Below are 23,905 nucleotides of genomic sequence, written 5' to 3' on the forward strand. Positions count from 1 at the left end.
TAAACTGGTTTGACACTAGGAGCCATTGCTTCTAATGTCACCATGCCAACAGCTGTTCTTACTACCATTTGGTAGTTTTCCAGGTTTTGTCCTTTTTTTTTCTGTTTATCGTGGCAAGCTCATTGGGGAAACCTACACTGAGCTCCTAATTGCTAGTGTTCACACACTTGACATGCATATTATTTAGTAATGTTATTTGCTAATGTAGTTCCAGTGGGTATGCCAGGTGTTCTTACAGAAGTACCGGTACCTGAGTAACAGTTGGTGCCTTAGACCAATAATGGGCAAAAGGCAGCCCCCAAAGCAGTCACCTGCTGCCCACAGGTCCGTTAATATTGTCAGATCTGTTTGTTATAGCTTGCGGAATTTAGGTAAAACGTATGAAATGTTATTACTGATTGTGTATTATCTTACTGCTAAGCTTAAGGCTGGGTACACACTAGAACGATAATTCATGACTTGTCAAATTGTAACGATAAATCGTGAAGATTGTTTAATGTGCACCCACAATTGCGCGCTCTCACGGGTCGCATACGAGATCTTCTAGTTGGTGTGCTGTGTAGCCAACCAGACAATATCACATGTGGGGCTATATAGTTTAATGAAGGACTGACCGAGGTATCATCCCGGGGCGAAGGAAATTTGTCCCGATTCAGGGGCAAACGCAGGATTCTCAGGGAAGGGTTTCCAATATATATGTCCACACACACACACACACACACATATATGAGTAGTTGCGCATGACAGAGGCCCCCAGTAGTAGTTCTCCCTATGTAGTGTCCCTTATATAGTGCCCCCGGTAGTAGTCCTGTCCCTATCCAGTGCCCCTTATATACTGCCACCAGTAGTCCTCCCTGTATGCAGTGCCCCTTATGTATTGCCCCCAGTAGTAGTCCTCCCTATGTAGTGCCACTTATATAATGCCCCCAGTAGTAAACCCACCTATGCAGTGCCTTATGTGGTGGTCCCCCCTATGCAGTGCCCCCAGTAGTGCCCCTTATAAAGTGCCCCAGTAGTGCCCCCCCAGCAGTGCCAGAGCCCCCAGTAGTAGTTCCCCCTATGCAGTGCCCCTTATTTACTGCCCCCAGTAGTGCCTCCCTCCAGCAGTGACAGTGCCTCCACTAGTGGTCCCCCCTTGAAGTGCCCCCAATATAGTGCCCTCCAGTAGTGCCTCTCCCAGCAGTGCCCCCTACATATACAACACAAAATACACAAACAAAAAAAAAAAACTCTTACCTGTATCCCCGCTCCTGTGCCCGCCTCCGTCCGTGAGCCGGAAGGTGTAGCCCGGCTCCGGCAATGCTTCCCTCTGTCTAGCTCCCTCTGGGAGGGTTGTGTGCATGGCGCACAGCCCGTCCACTGCCGATTCAGCTGCCAGCACTTCCGCGTCAGGTGGTATGAAAGCCATCTGACGCGGAAGCGCTGACATCTGAACTGGCAGGGGCCTGGCCGGACAGCGCCGCGCAGGCGATCATGGGTGGCCCGGGGATGGTGCAGAGATGGAGACAAGGCTGTCTAAGTCTCTGAATAAAAAAAAATATAGGTTGGTCAGGGGGGGGGGGGATTTTCTGGGTACTTAGAAACCCCCCCTCCGTGCGCTAGTGCGATTATTGGCAAGTTTGCCCGTCATTTTTGATGTAGATGTATACCTGGCCTAAGGGATTGTGTAACAATTATGAGGTTAGAGGGCCATCCAATGCAGACCCAGAAGTGTATCATGTTGCCTATTGTCGTGCTAGTTGATGATCATGTTTGCCTCCAGTACAATCTTCCAATGGTTTGTATTTCTTTATAACAACAAAATCCTCCTAATGTACTTATTTCGGTGATGTCTAGCGGCTTCCTAGGTATATTCAACTAATTTGAGAGGAAATAAATGAACAGTTACCCCCAAGCTCCACAGATCTTTTATTAGGTTCTACCATCTAACATTACAGTGATTACTGTTCTGACATATACAGTATGTAGAGTTTAATTCCCTATATATTGTATATATAGCTTAATATCTGATTGCTATAAATGACCAGTATGCAGTTTTCATATGCTATACCTGATGTAATGTAAATGAGTAGGTCATGAAGAAGTGGTCATACTTTTTTGAATGTCATTATGCAAACTAGTTGGAACTGGAATGTAAATACTGTTCTGTGCTGATTACTTAGCAGGATTAGAGATGTTGCTGAAGGTGAAATTGGATGAATAACCTCAGGCATTAGTACCTGCCACTGTTTTGTTTTATCAGAGAGATTGGGAAGAGTCTGGCACAGGGCTATGATAGTTGCAAAACAATTGTTTTTACATCGGGGATATTGTGTCTAAAAAAAGCATTTATTTGAAACTGCTGTCCTTAGCTCAATGAATCCATAGCTACTTGCCCCGGGGCTCATCAGCCCTAAATGTGTGGCCTTGCACTTTTCACAAAAGCCAGAGGACTGCAGAGCCCCGTGCATTGTGGCAATGTGTATTTTTCTCTCAACCCCAGGGTTTGTTCTGTGGGGGAAAACATATTGTGCACCCCTGAGCGTCTCAAATTTTTATTATGAATCTTTGGAAGAAAAAGCAATAAACTAGTTTCAAGCAGATCTATCCAGTGTTATCAAATCTATAGTAGCTGCACAATAATGATACCTATAAGAGGGATGTAGTTATGAGACCGCCGGTCCCAACATCGAAATCCTGGCAAGGGATTCAAGATAGGCATCAGTATTTCGCAGCCTATCTTAATCCCGATAGCGCCAGAAACAGGCTGCCGCCCGGCACTTCCCGCCCACTTCTATGCACTGCATCCCCTGTCACCCTCAACGTGTCCTTGTTGACCCGGGACTTGCTGTGTCTGTACAGTGAGCTGCTGTACAGCGAGGGGTGGCTTTAACACTGCGTGTGACTCACACATACCTTGCAGCGTCGCTTGTCTGTATGTGATTCCCACCAGAAGTTCTGTTGCTCTCAGGGCCGAAGGCTGGATGGCAATTCACTGCTGCTGCTCCTGGGTTGCTGCTGGATAGCTCTCCTGGCCCCCGGTCTGGAATCCGGTCTCACTCCCTCTGTGCCTCTCCTTCCCTCCTCCTCAAATTACTGCTCCTGGCTCCCGCTGGAGTGCGGGCTGCCGCTGGGTGGAACTCCGGTCCCTGCTCCCAACGACATCTCCCTCTGTGCCTATCCTTCCTTGCTCCTGAAACACGTCTATGCGCTCTACTGACTGGTTACAGAAGCATATAGTGAGCAATACATCCAGGGTGCCCACGTGTGTGTGTTTGTGTGTGTGTGTGTGTGTGTTTTCCAGTGGAGGCCTGTGTGTGTGTGTTTTTTATGTCAATTGTATGGGGGGAATTCAATGTGCATAATGTGTAAGGGGCATTACTGGGTGTGGGATAATGTGTAAGGGGCATTACTGTGTGGCATAATGTATGAGACACCACTACAGCATGGCATAATGTGTTATAAGGGGCACTAATATTGTGTGGCGTAATGTGTATAAGGGGTACAACAGTGTGGTACACTACACTGATGAAAAGGTTCATACCCCTTTTCCCGGCGCGCGCATAATTGCGAAGGTCCCCACCCAGTTACTTCTTGATTCCGCCCAGCTGGAAAACATTTCTGGGGAGAACTCTGCCCTTAGTGTTAGTCGGGGGAGGGGGTTCGAATTAGGGGGCGGAGATTAGGGTTAGGCACCCCTAGGGGAGGGTTATGGTTAGGCCCCCCCCCGTGAGGGTTAGGTTTAGGGAGTGGTAAGAGAGGAGCTAGGGTTGGGCACCACCGGGGGAGGTTAATGTTAGGCACCAGTAAGGGAGGGTTAGAGTTAGGGGGGGGACAGGGAAGGGTTAGGGTACTTACCTGCCCCAGTCGGGATCTTCATCTTCAATCTTTTCCTGATTACCAGGGTTGATCTCCTGTTGTTAAGCTGGGTACACACTGACAGATACATTGGCTGATCAATTGATCGGCCAATGTATCTGCTGCCCATCGGGCAGTGTGTACCCACGATATGTCGGTGAACGTCGGCGTTCACCGACATATCGCATTGGCTTTGCTGCACAGCCGATGGACAGATATGTCTGCAGACATATCTGTCCATCGGCAGGTGTCTTACACACACAGCGGCAGCCGCGAGGAGCCGCCTGCCGTGACATGCCCCCTGGTAGCCGGGTCCTGCGGGCAGAGACAGATGATGGTTGTTCAGTCTGTACGAACAACCATCATCTGCAGATATATCTGTATAGTGTGTACCCACCGTTAGACAATAATACATAGTCACAGCAGCTGTGTACTAGTATAATATCTTGAATGTTTAATGTTAACTAAATATGTCCTGCATTTTCTTCTACTCTGTCATAAATTACTGTGTTGGGAGGGGTTCTTATCCAACTGGGCAGGCAGAATTCATTGGGTGGGGGGCTTATGTAATTGTACAAGCAGTGTTTTATTCATAAACAGAACCGTCCCTGACAAATTTTGTGTCGTAGGAAAGATTTTAACTGGCGCCCCTTATATTGCATCCTATAGCTTGGGTGCCCTATGGAACTATGGCGCACTAGGCATTTGCATGTAAAGTCTATACACATGGCCATCTCTGGTAACTCATCCTATCATGACCCTGTCCTAAAGTTGCAGCTGTCTGTGAAATACTTAACTTATTTTGGTAGTTAGTACTTTTACTTTTTTTTAAAAGAGTTACAGTGACGTATCAGTTTTGGGGGCTTTAAGGTATTTTGAATAAAAAGTTAATTTGAACCTATCACCCACATATTCATGTATTCCCAGGTGGATAGTAATTGAACCACCTGATCATTGAGAGTAGAAGCGAGCAAGTAACCTGTCTACTTGACTGATTGTGTAAGGGCTGGCCTACACATGTTTCTTGTGTTCCAAGCGAAACACTGAAAACAACTGCAGGGGGAGGTAGCACAGCAATGTGATGTACTGATATCTATGCTGTCCACACTGTAATGAAATGCACAGCTTGGGGGTTACCATGAGAAAATTATAGACACCGTCATATCTATGTGCTATTCTGTTTCCCCAGCATTTTTCGTTTTTTTATTGTGAGAGAAAACTGTCTTGTGGATGAGGACAAAGCTGAGTGTAACAGGGGGATGGTGCAAATAAATAGAATACAGCAAGTCCCTTATTGCAAAATAATTGTGTCCAGCTTCTGTCACACTGATGTGGGAGGATTCTGCTGCCAATCGCACCTTTTTACATGAACCAAAGTTCATGCAGCCAGCTTGTAAAGCTTTATCCTTCTGGTTTATTATGGACCAGAAGCGAGTTATAGATTTCTTTGTTCTGCTGGAGACAATTGCTGTAGCAGTTAAAGTTCATTGAAGCTGAATGATAATAGTGGAATTCTGATCATATGCAAAGGTCGTATGTTCTATATCTGGTATATTGCAACATATGTAACTTAAAGGTGCCCACACACATAGCGACACATTGGAACGACAGATCGTGTAAAATATGACCAAATCGTGAGGAAATCGTGAGTCCCCACTCACAATCGCGATGCGATGCGCGTCCCCGCTGGTCGCACATCGCATCTTCAGATCTGCTGTGCAGTAGGGCATATCTGACAATCTAGGATGCGATGCACTGTAAAAAGTCTGACTGCAGGAGAGATCGTTTGAAGATTGGACACCAAATCATGTGCAGATCATGTGGGAGATCGTGTGCTGAGCTGCCGGGGAGAGTTTCAAGGGAAATCTGACACATCGGCTGATCGTGGGCAGATCGGTATGTGTGTGGGCACCTTAAGTGTACCAGGATAGTGTGATGAAAAGACACCAGCTATGCACAAATTTATGGTGGCTCCTTCTTTATAGAAATAATTTATTTTTATTTTTTTTAATACAGGTTGAGTCTCCCATATCCAAATATTACGAAATATTCCGAAATACGGAATAATCTTGCCATGACTGAGATAATGAAACCTTTGATTTGTGATGGTTCAATGTACACAAACTTTGTCTAAGGCACAAATTATTAAAAATATTGTATAAAATTACCTTCAGGCTGTGTGTATAAGATGTATATGAAACATGAATAAATTTCATGTATGTACACAAACTTTGCTTGAGCCACAATACTATTGAAAATATTGTATACAATTACCTGCTGGCTGTGGTGTATATTGGGGTCCCATTCCCAAGATATTTCATTATGATATGCAAATATTCTAAAATACGGAATATTCCATTATCCAAAATACCCCTGGTCACAAGCATTTTGTATATGGGAGACTCAACCTGTAATGTATTTTTTATTTTATTTAAGATGTTCCAGTCTTAATGGAAATTGACATACCTCGGCTCACACCGAGCTTGTAACTGGTTCATGGTCTCTAGTAATACTGAGTTTTTTCACATTAAATGACTAGGCAATTTTCAAGGGGAGATATTAAGAAAGGCTTATGTTATTTATCTTCCTTTCCGTAGCGCTCCATTTTAATTTCCAGATTCTCTTTGCGGCTAACAGTGTGTTTTACTTGGTACATACCTCGGGGAATAAAATGATTGGATGAGTGGATTAATTACTTCACTGCCAATCCATCTGTAGTGTCCACAATTATTAGACTCCAAGCCCTGACTGCATTCTAATCTTCACTGGAGAATTAGTATAACCTTTTAAGGTTAATTCCTGTTTGCCCTGTTTATAACTAAATTTCCTTATGTAGGGAAGGAGTTCATGGTAATACTAGTTCCACTATCAGCCAGCGACATTTGCCATCGAGTGCATGTATCTTATATGGGATTCATATATTCTACTCCTATTGCAGCTAACTTGTATAAACTACTATATAATGTCTTCATTAACAGGGCACTGTGTTACCTCTTATGACAGAAGTATTTATAATGCATAATACGGAATGAAATACCCTGTAGTATATATAGGTAGGAAGGATATTAGAGGCAAGTGTTGTATGGGTAAACACTAGCAGGCTTTTTTAACATCTCACTGGTAAACTGCCCTGTGTTCATCACACGCTTCAGCACATTCAGTAGAGCACTATGGCATGTGATATCATATAAAGAACCATCTGTCTTCAGAATAAACCTGTTCTGTCTGTATGTAAAAGCTCTTTGCAGCTACGTTCAGCTTGTAATGGAAGAGTTAACCCAGAGGCAAATGTTCAGCCAGCCCCCTGGAGTAACAGATGGGTTAAACAAGCACATACATGATTATATTTATATATACCACACACATTTTATAGCTCAACAAATCCCGGGGCCAAATTTTAGTCCTGGCTAACAGTTTTTATAAGAGCCAGGTACTTTGAGAAATAAAGCGAATTGAAAAAAAATCTTTACAAAGCACTCCTATTGGTGGTTACTGGAGTGGGCGGGTTGCTGCAGGCCTGTCAAAGGGAGGAATGGATTCCCGCCAAAATTAAATCACTGTGGCTCATCCCTTTGGAGGAGAATGACCTCAGATAGCCGCAGCACTGCCAACGGGGAGGAGAGAAGAGTGAACGCGGAGAGCTGCTGTTCTGCCAGCAGCAGAGGTAGACCGTGACCACCATAGCACTGCACCACTGCTGATTGGGGAGTAGGTTGACAGTCGGGGAGCTGCATCACTATCACTGAGGGGGTGAAGAGTTACTGCTGAGAGCCGCAACACTGCAGTGGAGGAGGAGTGTGACCGCATGGGAGCTGAATCATTACCTGCGCTGAGGAGGAGAGTGACTGCAGGGAGATGCATCACTACCAGCATAGAGGAGAAGAGTGATCGTCGTGTAGCTGCAGCAGTGCCAGCAGCAGAGGAAGACAGTGACCACCAGGGAACTGCAGTACTTGCCGGTTGGAGTGGAAGACAGTGTCCTCCGGGGAACTGTACAAAGCTGGTGAGTATGTGGTGTCATTATAGTAACCTCCCACTGTAATATTGTTAATAACTGGAAGCACTCCTGTATGGCACACTTAATTGGGGGCACTTGAATGTGGGGAACTCCTGTGTGGCACGCTGTGAATAGGGGGCACTCCTGTGTGACACACTATGAATTAGCAGCATTTGTGTTAAGGGCACTCCTGTGTGGCACACTATGAATTGGGGACACTTGTGTATGGGGCACTCCTGGTGGCAGAACTGAATAATGGAGGACACTACTGCTACATGAATTTGATGCATACTTTGCGGCATAATATGAATTTGGAGCATACTGTGTTGTATACTGTGAATTTAAGCCCTACTGTGTGGCATATTTTGAATTGGGGGAAGGTATGTCCATGTAGCAGAATCTGAAGACAATTTGAAGTGGCATGTGTGGTGGTCTGATGGCATGTGTGGAGGTTGAGGGGCATTGAAGGGGCATATGTGGTGGTCTGATGGCATGTGTGGAGGTTGAGGGGCATTGAAGGGGCATGTATGGTGGTCTATACGAATTTTTATATGTTTTGTTTGTGTATGATGGTTTGGCTCCTGAACTTTTATGCTGGCTTTTGGCTTTTACAAAAATTGTAAATTTGTGTAGCCCTATTTTGTGTGTGTGTGGATCTGACGAAATTTTGTAATAAAGTGAAACGTTGACCACGCGGAGATACCGGTTTGTGTTAGGTGTTAATACACCACCATTATTTCTATGGCTGCAAGTCCTGTGAGTGCCAATATTGAATAAAATTATTTTCAAGCTGTGTGGTATAAGGTGTATTTGAAACATAAATGAATTTCATGTATGTATACAAACTTTGATGCACAAAATTATTAAAAATATTGTATAAAATTTACCTGCAGGCTGTGTGTATATGAAAAACAAATGCATTCTGTGTTTAGATTTTGGTCCCATTCCCAAGGTATTTCATTATGGTATGCAAATATTCCAAATTACGGAATACACCGATATCCAAAATACCCCTGGTCCCAAGCATTTTGGATATGAGAGCCTCCACGTGTGTGTGTGTGTGTGTGTGTGTATACCTTCCCCCGGAGCAGCATAACTGAGCATCTACACCCCATCAACCAACCCTCACAGCCACACCACTAACAGGGTACCCCCAGGTAAACTACCCCTTTACAGCCACATTGCTGTGCAGCTACCCCCCCGGGCAAACAACCCCCCCATAGCCACATTGAGTAGCTAATCCCCCTTCGGGTAACCAACCCCCATAGCCACACATCTAAGGGGGTACCCCCAGGCAAACTAACTCTCCGCAGCCAAAAAACCCCGGGCAAACAAAGCTCCCTGACGACGGGGTACGGAAGCACCGAAACGTTGGAGTAAAAACTCCATTTAATACTTATCTGCAGTGCCGTGTATTGACTCACTCACACTGGGTGATTCTGCCTGTTCCTGTACGTATTAATACAAGGGCACGCACAACTATAATAGAATATCTTGGAGTGGTGAACTGATATATATCACAGCCGGCTCTCTGTAGGTAGCTGGTGCCTGCTGATGATGACCTGCTTGGGTGCCTCTCTGGGGCTAGCATACTCCTAATGCACTCAGAGAACAAAAGATGGCACTCCAAGTCTTGTGTGGAAAGGTGATAAAAAAAGGTGCTTTAATCGACATTTCGGGGTCCAGGCCACCTTCCTCAGGACACAGTGTGTCCTGAGTCAGGGAGTCATACCCAAACAGTGTGAGTGATATGCTATTTCTTTGTACTGTAAATTATAAAATGCATTCTTAAATGCTTCTGTAATTTGATCAATCCCTTTCATCAGATGTAAAATTACCCATGGAACAGCCTTTCTCATTCCATGTCACTCGGTTAATTTATTTTTGTTGAGCTGTGCATTTATACAAGAACCACAGCAGTTTGCAGCAGCATGGAACATTGCATATTGAAGAAATAGTGTAAAGGGAAATCTGAGCCATGTAAATGCTGGTTTTAATTAACTACATAAACTCTAAACCGCTATATGGGTAAGGTTTCCTTTTGGTTCTGCAGAGTGCCACAATAAGAGAAGCTCCATCGTATTGGTGCTACAAGCAGACATTTCTCTTGAAATAGATTACTCTATTGGCTGTTAAGCCGCGCATCCACATGCCGATATTATTGGACAACTGAACGATAATGACATGGTTATCGTTCAGTCGTCCATCAATAGTGCATAAATCGGGCAGTTTAATGTCGGAAACTACCAGCGATGCGCGCTCCCGCTGGTCGTTTGCGTCATCAGTCATCGCCTGAACATGCCGGTCAATCTACCGATAACCACAGATTGGCCATGTTCAGGGATGAAGGAGGGTGCCTGCACTGAACGACATATCATTCAGTGTAGGCACTACAGGGGATGAGGAACGACTGTACGATTACGATGTCGTAATTGCACTGTCTTTCCTAATTGGCAAGTGGATACGCACCTTTAGTAGCCTTTGATATTGTTTGTCAAAACATTGCTTCCATGGGCCATAAACCTTTATTTTATTTTTTTACAGTACAGTTTACAAATTAAAGTATATTTCTACTCTGAGTATCAAGGATTGTTAAGAAAGGAAACGTTCTGAAGTAAAAATAAAATATGTAATTTGCTTTATCACAGTCATAATTACGAGTGGTTCGGAAGGGAATACGATATGTTCAATATCCCAGCATATGGGATTTCGACGATCATGGATTTTGACCACCGGGATCCCGAATGCCAACATCCCGTTTTGGAAGGGATGGGTAGAATGACTTGCAGCTTTTCCAGTGCTTTGTTTAGTTCTAACATCAACCATAGAAACTAAGCTGGCCTTCCCTATGCTTACTCATAATACTAAGATACCACCCGAGAAGTATCTACATTTGTGGTGCAAACTGCTCAGCTTTCCCAAACCTTTTTTATAGGATGGTTCATAACAGCAGAGATACAAGTAAGGGGTCTTTTGTTGATACTTCCAGTTGTCCAAATAAGTGTATGCATTGCAGTAGTACAAGGTGTTTGTTTTAATAGATAACCAGAGTTCAGCCCTCACTGAACAGTGTTTGCTAGATCTAGCACAGTTTGTGACCTGTTGATGTATTGTATTAATAAACAGATATTCTTGCCATGAAAGAAAATCTCCTTTGAATACGTAAAGTTGATAGATGATTGTAGGACAACTTCCATTTAATATGAGATCGAGCATAGATTCTTTAGAGCACTTGTACGACTAACAGGCTATTTCGCTTTACTAATGGATTTGGTTGCTGCAATTACCTTTCCTAACACCCACTGGATATTTTTTGAATTAGGGCACAAGAATATTTGTGGTGCAGCCATCACAGCAGAACTGCCCTGCGCTGTTGTCTGTAGCCCAGCTGGTTTGAGTGTTGTGTTTTATGTCCAATGTGTAAGTATGATTAAGCGTCTGTGCTTCCTGTTAGGGATATACTTTGTTCTGAGTTTCACAGGGCACAAGACTCGCCACCAGCTGGTTCCATTGTTGTACAAGTGCCAGCTCACGATTGGTTTAGCAGTCCGCCACACTGGCAATTCTCCCAGCAAATACTCGATCATGTCGGCACTATATCAATCAGTGTAATCAACCTGTAGACTGATTTATTTCCTATATCAACATGCATGTGTGTTTTTTGTGATTGTAAAAGACAGGTGAAAAGGTGTGTGGGTGGGTGACAGGCTATAAAGTAAACTTGATAAAAACTACATTAATAAAAAAAGGGGATATCTAATCATTTTTTTTTTTTTGTAAGATTCATAAACATTCTCAGGTGTTGGCACCTCAGTTGATCCAGGGAGCAGTAAAGGGATCCACTTAATGTCCTTTAATTTTGTTCCACCACTTTCAAATGAGCTAACTTGGGTCCCAATGTCACTCAAGCGGCTTCACAAGTAACCAGTTTGGAAAAGACTTTAAAGAGGCTCTTACACAGCAAGCGGTCAATGTATTTGTGTGCAACAGGTTTGTCTCCCAGAGGATCGTACATTAAATATTCCAGACAGATGTTTAGGTCTAAATTGCAACCTTTATTAGGGTATATATCATAAATCTCAATGTGGGAACTGTTTTATTATGACCCATATGTACTATGTGGCACATCCTATATCTAAATTAGTAGAACAGTCTGGTTCTTTGTAGAATAAAGTATAATATTATGTGGTATTTGTATGAAGCTCTCAGTCTTAAAATATAATCTCCAGCTTTTTTTTATTTTTCTGACGAGTGTTTTCTCATCAATGTCCTCTTATTCCTTCCATTGTCTTTTATTAAACATTCTGTTGTAATTCAGTTATGGTCGCTGTACAGAAAGGTTGTCCTGAAAAGCCTCAGACTTATTGTACAGCTGTAGGACTATGTGTAATATGTGAGCCACCAAGCCAGCTGTTGCTTCATCTATTGCCTATTGTCATGTTACAGACAGGAGCTTGTGTAATAACAAAGGCATCTCTGTAGTATGCTTATGGAGTCCTCTGTTCCGTAAAGAAACAACTATTCTCCAGTACAGATTACAATTACCAGGTTTTTTGCCAGGTCATGGAGTGTTGGTGTCAGTGTGTGTGTAACATTGATGCAGCTCATAGCAGCAGGTTTGAGCTCTTTCTTTCTTTCTTTCTTTCTTTCTTTCTTTCTTTCTTTCTTTCTTCTATTTGGTTCCTGCACTGTTAAGAAAATAACATTTTTCATTTTAATATATTTATAGAAACCTAACATTTGTAACTAATGATGTTTTTAATGACATTTTTTTTGATGGCCTCATGAACTACTTCTCTATGGATACTGTACGTTTGTAGAGTGCCTGGATTTCCAAGCGACTTCTCTGTGTGCCCAAATTGTACAACTGTAGCAGGATTTTCTGACTGATTATGGTTCAGTCTGATCATACTAGGGAACCTCTTAGCCTTAAAAGCCACTAAACACTTTATTGTGTCATCAGTAATTCTTCTGCTATACTTACGCTTTTAGATACAGTTAACCATTACTTTCTCATCTAAATTATGATTACCTTTTTTGGCATATAGTTTACTGTCCTTTGTTCTTCTAAAGTTGGGTACACCCTATACAACGTATCGCATGATATATCGTTTTGTCGCGGATAGGAACGATATGATGTACACATCGTATAGTGTGTACGTCCGATCCGTCAGGGCCGGCCATCGTTCATTGAATCGTCCCATCTGCTGTGCACAGTAGATGAGGATGATTCAGTGAACTACGCGGTGCAGTTACATGCAGCATGTAAGGATTCATTGCGCCGTTGTACGGTGGATTGTGCAGTGTTTAAAGCTTGCACGATGTATTGTTACCTCAGTCAATGCATCAATGAGTCGCACAGTCATATGGTGTGTACCCAGCTTAAGTCTCCAGCAGCTGCATTTTCATGTCTTATTTCCATATAGTCCCTCTACTGTCTGTTATCAGATAAGGTACCCATGACTGGTTTTCATTATTCTATATAGGCTGCCTATGTACTCTTTTAATGCGGACACATGTATTATGTTAGGGCTGTTTGGCCAATTTGCTGGCCAGAGCGGCTTATGCTGGGTACACACTGGCCGATATATCTGCAGTTTAGTTGAACGGCCTATATATCTTGTGTGGGTCGGCCAGTGTGTACAGACACTATGTCTGAACTGCAGCACAGACGATGACCAATATATCTGCAGAAGGTATACAATCGGGAAGCTGACTGCCTTAATACCGGCAGCCGGCTTCCCGACTGTCATATCCCGGCGAGGGTGAAATGCCGGGCGTCTAGATGTAGACGCCTGACATTTCCCCAATGCCGGGAGACCGGCACCCAGCATCCCGATTGAAGGGATGCCGGGCGTCGCAAGCGGACAGCCACGGGGGGGAGGGTTAGGTTTAGGGCACCCGGGGGGGACTTAGGGTTAGGCACCCCCCTGGGAGGGTTAGGCTAGGGGGAGGGAGGGTTAGGCACCCCTCCGGGGGAAACTTAGGGTTAGGCACCCCCCCGGGGGACTTAGGTTTAGGCAGCTGGGAAGGGGGGATTTGGGTTAGGCACTTGGGGGGGAGGTTCGGGTTAGGCACCCCTAAGGAGGGTTAGGGGGTTAGGTTAGTTAGTACTTACCTATCCCCGATCGGGATTTCCAGCACTGTCGGGCTTCCGCTACAAGGAACTCCGCTGTTGTCGGCCAGGCGCTGCCAGGAATCGGCCATGCGGCCAACGGTATTTCATACCGATTCCCTGCAGATATATCGGCCCATCGTGCTGTGTGTTCGGGCGGTCAGCCGACAACCCGTACACTTGCTGCAGAAGCCGCGGGTGACCGACATCACAACTGGGCAGGCACATGTAAATGCCCCCCCCCCCCCCCCCCCAGTTGTGTCTTGCCTTACGTCACATCGGTTTGACGATTGGTAAGTGTGTATGTATTTACCAATCATCCGATAGGACGGCGGATCGTGGTGTACCCATCCTTACACTTTGGGCAGACACAAGAGTTTGGCAGTTAAACCTAACTGCCGTATCCCCATAGGCTTCTAGTAGTGCAGTTGGGAGATAGCAGAACGCGCCATGTTAGCAGTCACTATCCGATTGCATATTATTGACCCAGAAATTTTTTGAAATCCAGAAATTTTCAGTTCTGCTTTGCCAACTTTAGTAGTCGATGGAGCCCCACACTTGGGGATTTTGGTCTACTTCTACCAAACTGCCCAAGAAACGTGCCATGTGTGTTTTACTATGTAATATCAATGGCTGTCTGTCTTCATGTGATCTTCCCTTTGTAAGCATTAAAGGACCACTAAACAAGAAATACAAGTTGTATTTTATATAGAACAACTACTAGCAAAAATAGATTAAAAAGTATCAGGTAGGTATTTAGGATGGAGCCAATGAACCTATCAGTATATATTTGGAGTGTGGGAGGAAACCGGAGTACCTGGAGGAAACCCACGCAAGCACAGGGAGACTATACAAACTCCACACAGTTAGGGCCGTAGTGGATATCTATCTATCTAATATAATATAAAATAACATTTTCACCACAAGCTCTTCATTTAATCAATATAAATGGTATTTGTGGCTAAAATAATATTTTATTATTTTGAATTAGATTAAGGCTGAAATGCGATAATGCCCACAATGTGCAGTTGTGCTAGAAAGAAGGCACCCTAAATCATACATTTTATCTAGCAGCCACATAGTGGTGCCTATTACCATACACAATTTAGGGGCTAACATAAGTGCCTCTGATGTGTGCTCTGCTTTACTCCTAATTGAATCAACACCTTTGTATCTGTATATGCAACAGGAGTTAATGGCTACTGGTGCTAGTTGTAGAAGCTCATTATGTACTCTGGGCAGAAGTGCTCTCCCTAATGCTAGATCTTAGTGAATGAGTCATCCTGGTTCACACTTATACCATAAAACCATATGTTCTGAACATTCAGATGTATAGCTAATACCATGAATTTATTGCAGCCTATTCTGGCCATACAAAGCGTTTTGTATAAAAGGGTAAATCATGAATGTTAAAGTCCTGCTTTGTTACTGATGCAGATTTGTTTCCTAGTTGATTTCCAGTGCTGATGTGTGTGAATAATGTGATTTCTTGTAGACTCTATGGACGAGTTCTTTGAGTATGAGGCGGAGGATTTCCTGGGGTACCTCGCTTTACTGATCACAGAAGGTCGCACCCCTGAGCATTCGGTGAAAGGCAGGACAGAAGGTCTCCACTGTCCTCCAGCACAGTCTTGTCAGTCAGAACCCAGTAAGCATGAATGCAGTGACAAGTTGGCACAGGTGAGTGTGTAATATGTCACTACTTTTACAGTCAGGTGTTAAGGTAAATAATGTCATATTAGCCTACCATGGGCATCTGTGCTCTGCTACTTATTTACTTCTCTGCTCAGTTACGCAAGGAATAAGCAATTTCAGCAATCCTCTTTGTGATTGTTGTGGGGTCTTTTTAATTGCATTTTGGTGGCTTGCCAAGTTTTGTTTTAGAGAACATTTATAATAACTATGTCCATCTTATTACAAAACAATTGTAGTTATCCTGGGTTTTTGTGACTACAGCATGCCCTCAGATTTACTCATTTTGTACATTTCTAAATATATATAGTGACTTGTATTAATCCTAATAATTATATATAATTTATTAAATAAACCACAATTCACTCCAACACCTACTGCCCTTAATAAAAAATTGTGTATAGCCTTCTAGTTTCAGATTTAGGATACCATGGGGTAACTAACCCGCACAAGCCTGAGATACATATCATGCCAGTCTGCTCGTCTGTATGGTTCTTATTGTTGGGGAGTTGCCACCAATGGGGCTCAGTATGTTTTGTCGATGGTTGAAATGTCGATAGTCACCATGTAGACTACATAAAGTCAATGGGTACTCTATGTTGACATAGTAGATTTCAAGATGTTCATGATCTCGATATGCATGATGTCGGCTTGCAAAAAGTCGACATGTTCAAAATGCGGACATCCTCTTTTAACACGAATGCTAATCCTAACATTTCTACTGTAGATATTTTGAATCTGTGAACATGTTACATGACATTTTAAGCATGTCTAAATCCTAAAATTCAATACTCTGGTGTCATCCTTGTGAATTTGCACAAAGTAAATGTCGAAATCCTGACTGCAAACCCACCAATGTAACACAAAATAACTAATTACTTAAGAAAAAGGGGAATTGGGGTACTCGCCATTAAATACTTTTCTCCAAGTCCATCTGGGGGATTCTGCTACCATGAGTTGTGTTGAGGGAGCAGAAGCTGGACATTTCTTTAAGGGCTGAAGCTTCTCACCTCACCATCACCTATTCAGTTTTTATGTTACAAAGGACAGGGTAGATAAAGAAAATGGAAAACCATAAACATTTGCAACAATAACTCAATAATAAGTGTAAATATGTGAGCACAGTGTACCCCAGATCTCGGAGAAATTGATATAACGGTAAATACCAGTGATCCTCTTCTTCTTTTTTTTTTTTTTTTTTTTCTTCATCATCCAATATGGGGGCTATGACTATCTTGGACATATTCCAAGGTTATGTTCAGAACTTGCTAAGCGCAGAACTTTGTGCCCAAATCTAGCATTCTTGGATGAGAGCACATAGAAGTTCCGCACATTCCCTATGTGCGGAACGCAGATTGCTGGTAAGATTCTCTCCATTCTGCCCACTTCACTAGGAATACCCCTACATCGTCATAAATGGGGTATATCTTGGAACTCAGAGCTAACTGAGAGTTTTAAATGTCATATTCATTCTTTGCATTCTGAAATCAATTAGAAGTAACTATTTTCACATCGGAAACATTTTCATTGTTGTTCAGTGTAATTGGCCGACCGTTTCTGCCAGTGTACGCACTACCGTGGCCGACTGACCAACATTTCCCCTGTTCCTTCACGGGGGAACGGGGAAATGTCTCTCCTCAGGAAGGGGAAGTCAGATGCCATGTGGCCATGTACTGTAATATATTTCACAGTCTATGGCCACACTATCTGGCTGTCAGATAAAATGTCTGTCCGTCTGACAGAATATGCCCAGCATTACTTTTAAATGGTTCACTGAGCGCGTTGCATTGTCTAATAAAACGTAACTTTAATTGGTATAAAGTGAAAATAGCAAGAAGCAAAATATTATGGGAAAAAGTGATTCAAAATATAGCAAATATGTGAGGTAGGTATTAAATATAGGTTCCTTTGTCCAACATCTCAATGGGAGTCATCAGATTGTTACTGAAAATGTAAATTTGTGTAAACATTGTTTTAATTCGCTAATGATTTTTTGTTTTGCTCTTCTGTAATGTGAAGCAATCCTCTCCCTCCAGTGTTTAATATTCAGCCCACTAGTTTAAGTGAAAATTTCTAGATATTATGAGAGCTGCATTATTATTCATGCAGTGTGTTTTCTCCATTAGTGACTGATATTTATGTACTAGTAGGCCTCTGTATTAATAACATAAATTAATAAGATTTAAAGTGTTAGGAAATGAGGTCTCTATGGAAAGTAGTTGAGCTTGCACTGTTTAATTAAAATGTGTATTAAGCGCCTCACTTTAATCTAATTTTCTACTCCAAATACTATGTTGCACCCTTTCTGTTTCAGTGCCGTCAAGCTAGAAAAACTAGGTCTGAGGTCACTCTTCTGTGGAGAAATAATCTTCCCATCATGGTTGAGGTGATGCTGCTCCCAGACTGTTGCTATAGTGATGAAGGCTCCGGCACGGAGGGGAATGATGTAAATGATCCTGCGATGAAACAAGATGCCCTCTTGCTGGAAAGGTGGACCCTGGAGCCGGTTCCCAGGCAGTACGTTTCTTCTAGGAGCATAAATGGTTTACATGTTTCTTGTAGGGGACTGGGCATTGTCTTTATTCTTTCTGTGTATTGGTGGCACTACCAGAGATTATAGCAACAAAAACAATGGGACTGCAATAATTTAATGGCAGTGCGTGAAAATATTGTTTTACGAAGGCCTTAAGCTGGGTATACGTTAGACGATGTATTGGGCGAATTGGCAATTTCCTCCTGATCAGTACGACAAATCGTCCACATCGTCAAATGTGTACGCTCTATAGCGCACTCCCGCATGTCGTTTGGCGCACTTTCAGATCGCACTGCAGTGCAGACAACCTGGAGATTTGAGGAACGACACCATGCTTGTGGATGCAGCGTGAGAACGACATATCAGCCGGTCGTACGCCAGATTGTGTAGTGTGTACGGACTGCCCGGTATATTATTTGGTCACATCGTGTGTCGGTGGGTACACACATCATCTAGTGTGTACCCAGCTTTAAATGTCCACTGTATGATGGTTACATTTCTTTCTGTCCTGCCATGCTCTCATAGGACAATATTGATACCTTTAAAACATTGCAGGTGCTGTCATGTTCCCTTTATTTCTAATACTCCTGCTGTCTAAGTAAATAAAGACTATTGGCCTTGGGCTCCTATTGCCTGCTTTTACAGCAAACAGAACTGGGTTCAGGTAGAATTGTTAGACTTTCAGCAAGGCCTGGTAGTCTTTGCACTTATTAGATGAGCTGGGTTGTCAGTGACACTTCCCCTGTTTCCAGAGAATCAGGAAGGAGCCTCAACATTTAGATCTCCAGTATCCCCTGCATCTTATGTTCTACAAAGACCACAGGTGCACATACAACAACATGTCTACATTTTAGAGAATATAAAATGTTACTGTGTATGAAATGCTGCCAACACCAAACTTATCCCTGTATATTTACAAAACATTTGAATCAGAATGTTAAAAAATGCAAGGGAATGTGTTGGCTTGGCAAACTAGGGCATGCTTCTGTCGTGCTAGTGCAGTATGTAGCCACAATAAGCAACTAAACCTAAAGTTACGTACACACTAGACGATTATTTTTAAACTATTTACCCGATTCTGATGCATCAAACTTCAAATCGTCAAGTGTGTACGCATTATGCGTGGTTCCATAGTGTCGTCTGTCACATCTTCAGGTCGCCCCTACATGCAGCTCAATCTGACAATCTCGTTAATGATTTCCCACAAAGTGTGTACGGACGACCAGACGATATGTTAACATTATATAGTTAACGATCTAACCACCAAACGATGCAAAAGATATTGTTCGGTCATTTGGAAGATTGCACAATGTGTATGCACGATATCCTTTGTCAGGGAGTTCAAGGGAAGTCTGGACGTCCATCGCATAGTTTGCTGATCGTCTAATGTGTACCCAGCTTTACTCTTGTCAGACTAGTGTGTAAGGATCGTGGTATACTAAATAGAGAGGTGCGGGTTTGGTTTTACTCGGATATGTTCGGATCTCAAAAACGGCATCTTATTGGCTATCAGCTATCATGTGTTTTGGATAGCCAATAAAATAAATCTGAATTTGCGATCATTTTTGGCGAAAAGAACCGAGTAAAACCGAACCCGCACATCTCTAATATTAAACAAATCTAGATGGAATGAAGGTCGTGTATTTTTGTTTATATTATTAAAATGAATGTAATTTACCAAATGCATTTATTAGTATAAATGTTTTATGTGTTGCTAGGAGTGGAGATCGTTTCATTGAAGAGAAGACCCTACTGCTGGCTGTACGTTCCTTTGTCTTCTTTTCTCAATTAAGCGCCTGGTTGAGTGTTTCCCATGGAGTTGTGCCACGCAACATCCTCTACCGGTAAGCTGGAGTTTCTTTAAACAATAATTCTCTGTTAAAACCTCACAAGGTAGACATACATAGGTATTTTGTGTTAAATAAAAGTCCACCTGTACTGATCAGGTGCTAAACCAAAAAAAATCATTTCATCTGTTTTTTTTTTTCATGGGTGACTAATTTGTAGTTGTTTTGGTTGATCCTGGGATGGGTGGGGATTTCTGCAAACTGGTTCAGTGGAAAAGTGGTGTTGCCCATAGAACAGTCTGATGTCTATCAATTGTGTGTGGTTTTCTGCACTAGAATTATCGGATTGCTTGCTATGGTCAACACCACTTCCCTCATTCTGCTAATCCTCGATCTAAACATGAAGTTGTGTACTGTATAAGGATAACTCTCGTCCCTAATCTGCCCAATATGGCCCTGAATGGGATTGATTCTCTGCAAATTACATTATAGTTATCATTTATAAACCTGAAACAGTTGGGTGTTCTGTCCATCATGGGAAAAAGTCAGAACTCCCCTTATGTGTTCTAGTTAACTTGTGATTTCGGTCACAACGGTCAAATCTTGAGCTTCACAATGAACCTAATGATGTCATGAGTATTCTTCACTTGAATGAGCCCTTCTAAATTTGGGTACAGCTAAAAGGTGTCTTCCATTTTATTATAGCTGTGATCACTAGAGATCTTTACTAAGGAGGCCTAAAGTTACACAAGTAACCGTCACAGTATGGATTAATAAATGGTTATGCTGTATAGTGGGGGAATATAGATAACACTTTTGTTTTATCAGCTGTGTGAGCCTTAGCAAGTAGTGAGAATACAGAATTTGCAATTCTTGTCTAGCTCTGTAATACCCCCACCCTGTGCGGAGCTTCTTACAACACCTTGCAGTTTCTCACTTGATAAAGCTTTTATCAACTCTGTGCCAAGACACATGTTTGGCAGGAAATAGTGGTTTTCTCCTATTTGCATTTAGTAACAGCTGAAGCAGCAGGGTTTCCTAATCTTTGACGTGCACATTACAACTTTAGATGTCACAGACTTAATTCAAATACTGGCTACAGAATGATGAGCTTTGCTATATTTTTCATTATTGTGATTTTCTTATTAAAATGACAAAGGAAAATTATCCTTTTATATGCATAACATAAACATTTTTTTTCCATTTAGAAATGTGCATAGTTACACTGGTCAGGCATTACATATAATGAATGGGCTATGTACATTAGATGGTACCATTATCTGTGAGTGGGAATAGATAACCGGTCTCTTATTTATCTACTTTGTCTATGCTTACAGAGTGAGTGCAGCTGATGGAGAGCTACAATGGAATTTCACTCATAAACCAACTGAACATGTGTTTCCTGTTCCTAATGTATCTCACAACGTGGCCTTGAAAGTCAGTGTCCAGTCTTTGCCTAGACAATCCAATTATCCAGTGTTGAACTGTAGCATCCACAGCAGTCTTGGCTTCTATGAAAAGAGATTCTCCTCGCATGAGCAGAGTGGTCCTCCGCCTCGGGAGACACAGGAGAACAGTCAGCACAGTGCACCCAGCTCTCAGCATACATGTAGCAAGCAGACATGGACTGTTGAGCCTGGAGGATTGCTGCAAGCTAGAACAAGCCTAAGCATGAATCTCTCTCTTCCTGGTAGAAGCATGAAGTTAATTTCTGGAGTTAGTAATGGCTATGACATTGGAACTTCACCAACTAAGATTCAGTGCTTCAATATGATGCGGGATCCAAAGGCAGCACCACAAGGTTCGCCTGTCAGAAACTTCAAGTCATTATCTTTGGTTGATATGCCCAACAACTCGCACCCAAGCCAGCCAACAGAAACCAATCCCCTGATAGGCACGCTAATTCAAGAACGTCAGGAAGTTATAGCAAGGATTGCACAGCATTTGTTAAAGTGTGATCAGTCATCCTCACACATATCTAATCGTTCCTTTAAAATGCATGACTCCAACCCCTTAAGCTCCAAAATAATCAGAAACCCATGTGAAGATGAAAACTCCAACAAGATAGACAGAGAAACTCCTGTGCAATGTACGCCCAGTTCAGACTTGAATCTAACCCCAGACAACCAGGAAAGAAAACTGAAAAACGAGTCCGACACGCACATCACTTCCTCCCAACATACTGCTGAAGATAGTACCTCTCCAAAACCACAAGCAAGAAGGAGGCTCATTCTAGTTCAAACCAATGAACCCATTTCAAGCACATTTCAACATTCTCTTAGTAGACACCCCCCACCTGCACTATCAGTGTCCAGTAAAGAAAATGTATTCAAACTGCCTGAAAGAGAAGACTTAAAACATAGTGGACAGACTGAGAAAATCATCAGTAAAGGAACTCTACATCACACCTCAAACCACAGCACCACAAATATCCATATTTCCAATAACAAACAGACAAATGCAGCTGAAAATAGAAACACTGACTGTGTACATCTCGATAACCACAAAAACTGTTCACGAAATGTAGTGGCTCTGAAAACCTGTTACGTTTGTCAAATGTCAGAGCCTAAATGTACTGAGAATGTAAGAAAGGCACAAGGGTCTGATCATAACACACAAATTCATAGCACTGGAAATTATGTCAAGAAAGACAGAGAGGGCCTGAAATGCAAAGAGAGCCAGGACAAGCAGAAAACAACTCATGATGAGAATGAGGATCCAGCAAAGTGTGACTGTGATAAACAAGAGCAGGGGAAAGGCAATGGGAGCTGTTTGAGATGTGAGCGGCTAAAGAATACAGAACAAGCAGTACGTATATATATATTTATATACACAGAAATAGATTTCTTTTTTGGGTGGATAAACAAATGCATGCTCATGTACACAATGGCTGTTCTCTGTAACTTCACAGCTATGTAATATAACTAATAAATATAGAAATTACGCAGATCAGAAAAGTCAGTCAAAAGTAAACAAATTTATTTTTAATATGTAGTCAAAGACCTTTTTACAGATCATTTTGTTCCTGGTTTACATCTGAGCTTATGGGAATTTTCCACTTGGTTTGGGTTGGGAGGGTGAGAGTAGGTGGTGGTGTACAGCAGCATTTTTCAGTCTGTTCATTAGTGGGGTCAGCTGTTATTTTTGTGATCACTGTGCTATGAATTCCACTGTATTGTACACACTAATAAAAACGATATATGGCTCTGCAATGGAAGACGTTGCCAGCATCCAATCGGAAGTTTCCAATAACTTCCGTCAGTATTTCAGATCTCTGTGCTGTCAGACACACTAGTCTCCAATAGTTCTTCCAGCTTCAATGCAGCAATCCAATACAATGACGTTTAGGGCCTCACTAATCTTGGTACAAAGTACAACTTTTTTTTTTAATGGGAACCAAAAGTGTAAGAAAAAAAATGACAGTAAGATGGTGCATATGGCATTTATTTGCTGAGGCCCAAAGCATCTAGTCACGTGCTTGCTTTTAGTCCTGTTATGTCCATGTGATATAATGTGTGTTATTGATACATGTTTTATTACAAACTGATCCAGACCGTATTATTAGTGCATCATGGGATCAGTACTGTCCATGTCTTACAGAATAATTATTAATGACATTGTAGATGGCCATTAAAATAAGGTGTCCATATTTGCTCTTGATTATAAGCTCTCTATTCTTATGAACATAAAGTAGATAAGTATCTAACTACAGAAAAATGTACAACCTGGGCCATGATATGGCCGATATAGATACATATAAGGTTAAACTGTGATAAAAAACTATGCTACTTACAAGTAAAGTTGGGTACAAATGGAGAGATGGTAATAACAGCAATAGAAATAAAATTGGAGATACTGGTGGAGAAAAGCAGAGTAGTAGCACACAATGTCAGTCAGTGGCTGCTAAAGCACATATAATTCTAGGATTCACAATCGGTGACAAT

The 23,905-nt window shown here is 42.3% G+C and overlaps 1 protein-coding gene across 1 annotated transcript in view; it reads left to right on the forward strand.

Annotated features, from left to right (window-relative positions):
* ATOSA (atos homolog A) overlaps positions 1 to 23,905 on the forward strand; it is a 72,792-nt gene that overhangs the window by 22,977 nt on the left and 25,910 nt on the right. The window contains exons 2-5 of the mRNA XM_088451047.1: positions 15,445 to 15,629; positions 17,956 to 18,158; positions 19,893 to 20,018; positions 21,299 to 22,769. Coding sequence (XP_088307173.1) covers positions 15,445 to 15,629; positions 17,956 to 18,158; positions 19,893 to 20,018; positions 21,299 to 22,769 — 1,985 coding nt within the window. The remainder of the gene's footprint in view (positions 1 to 15,444; positions 15,630 to 17,955; positions 18,159 to 19,892; positions 20,019 to 21,298; positions 22,770 to 23,905) is intronic.

Source organism: Taudactylus pleione, unplaced genomic scaffold (genome assembly GCF_031769625.1).
Source record: "Taudactylus pleione unplaced genomic scaffold, aTauple2 ptg000022l, whole genome shotgun sequence".
NCBI lineage: Eukaryota > Metazoa > Chordata > Amphibia > Anura > Myobatrachidae > Taudactylus > Taudactylus pleione.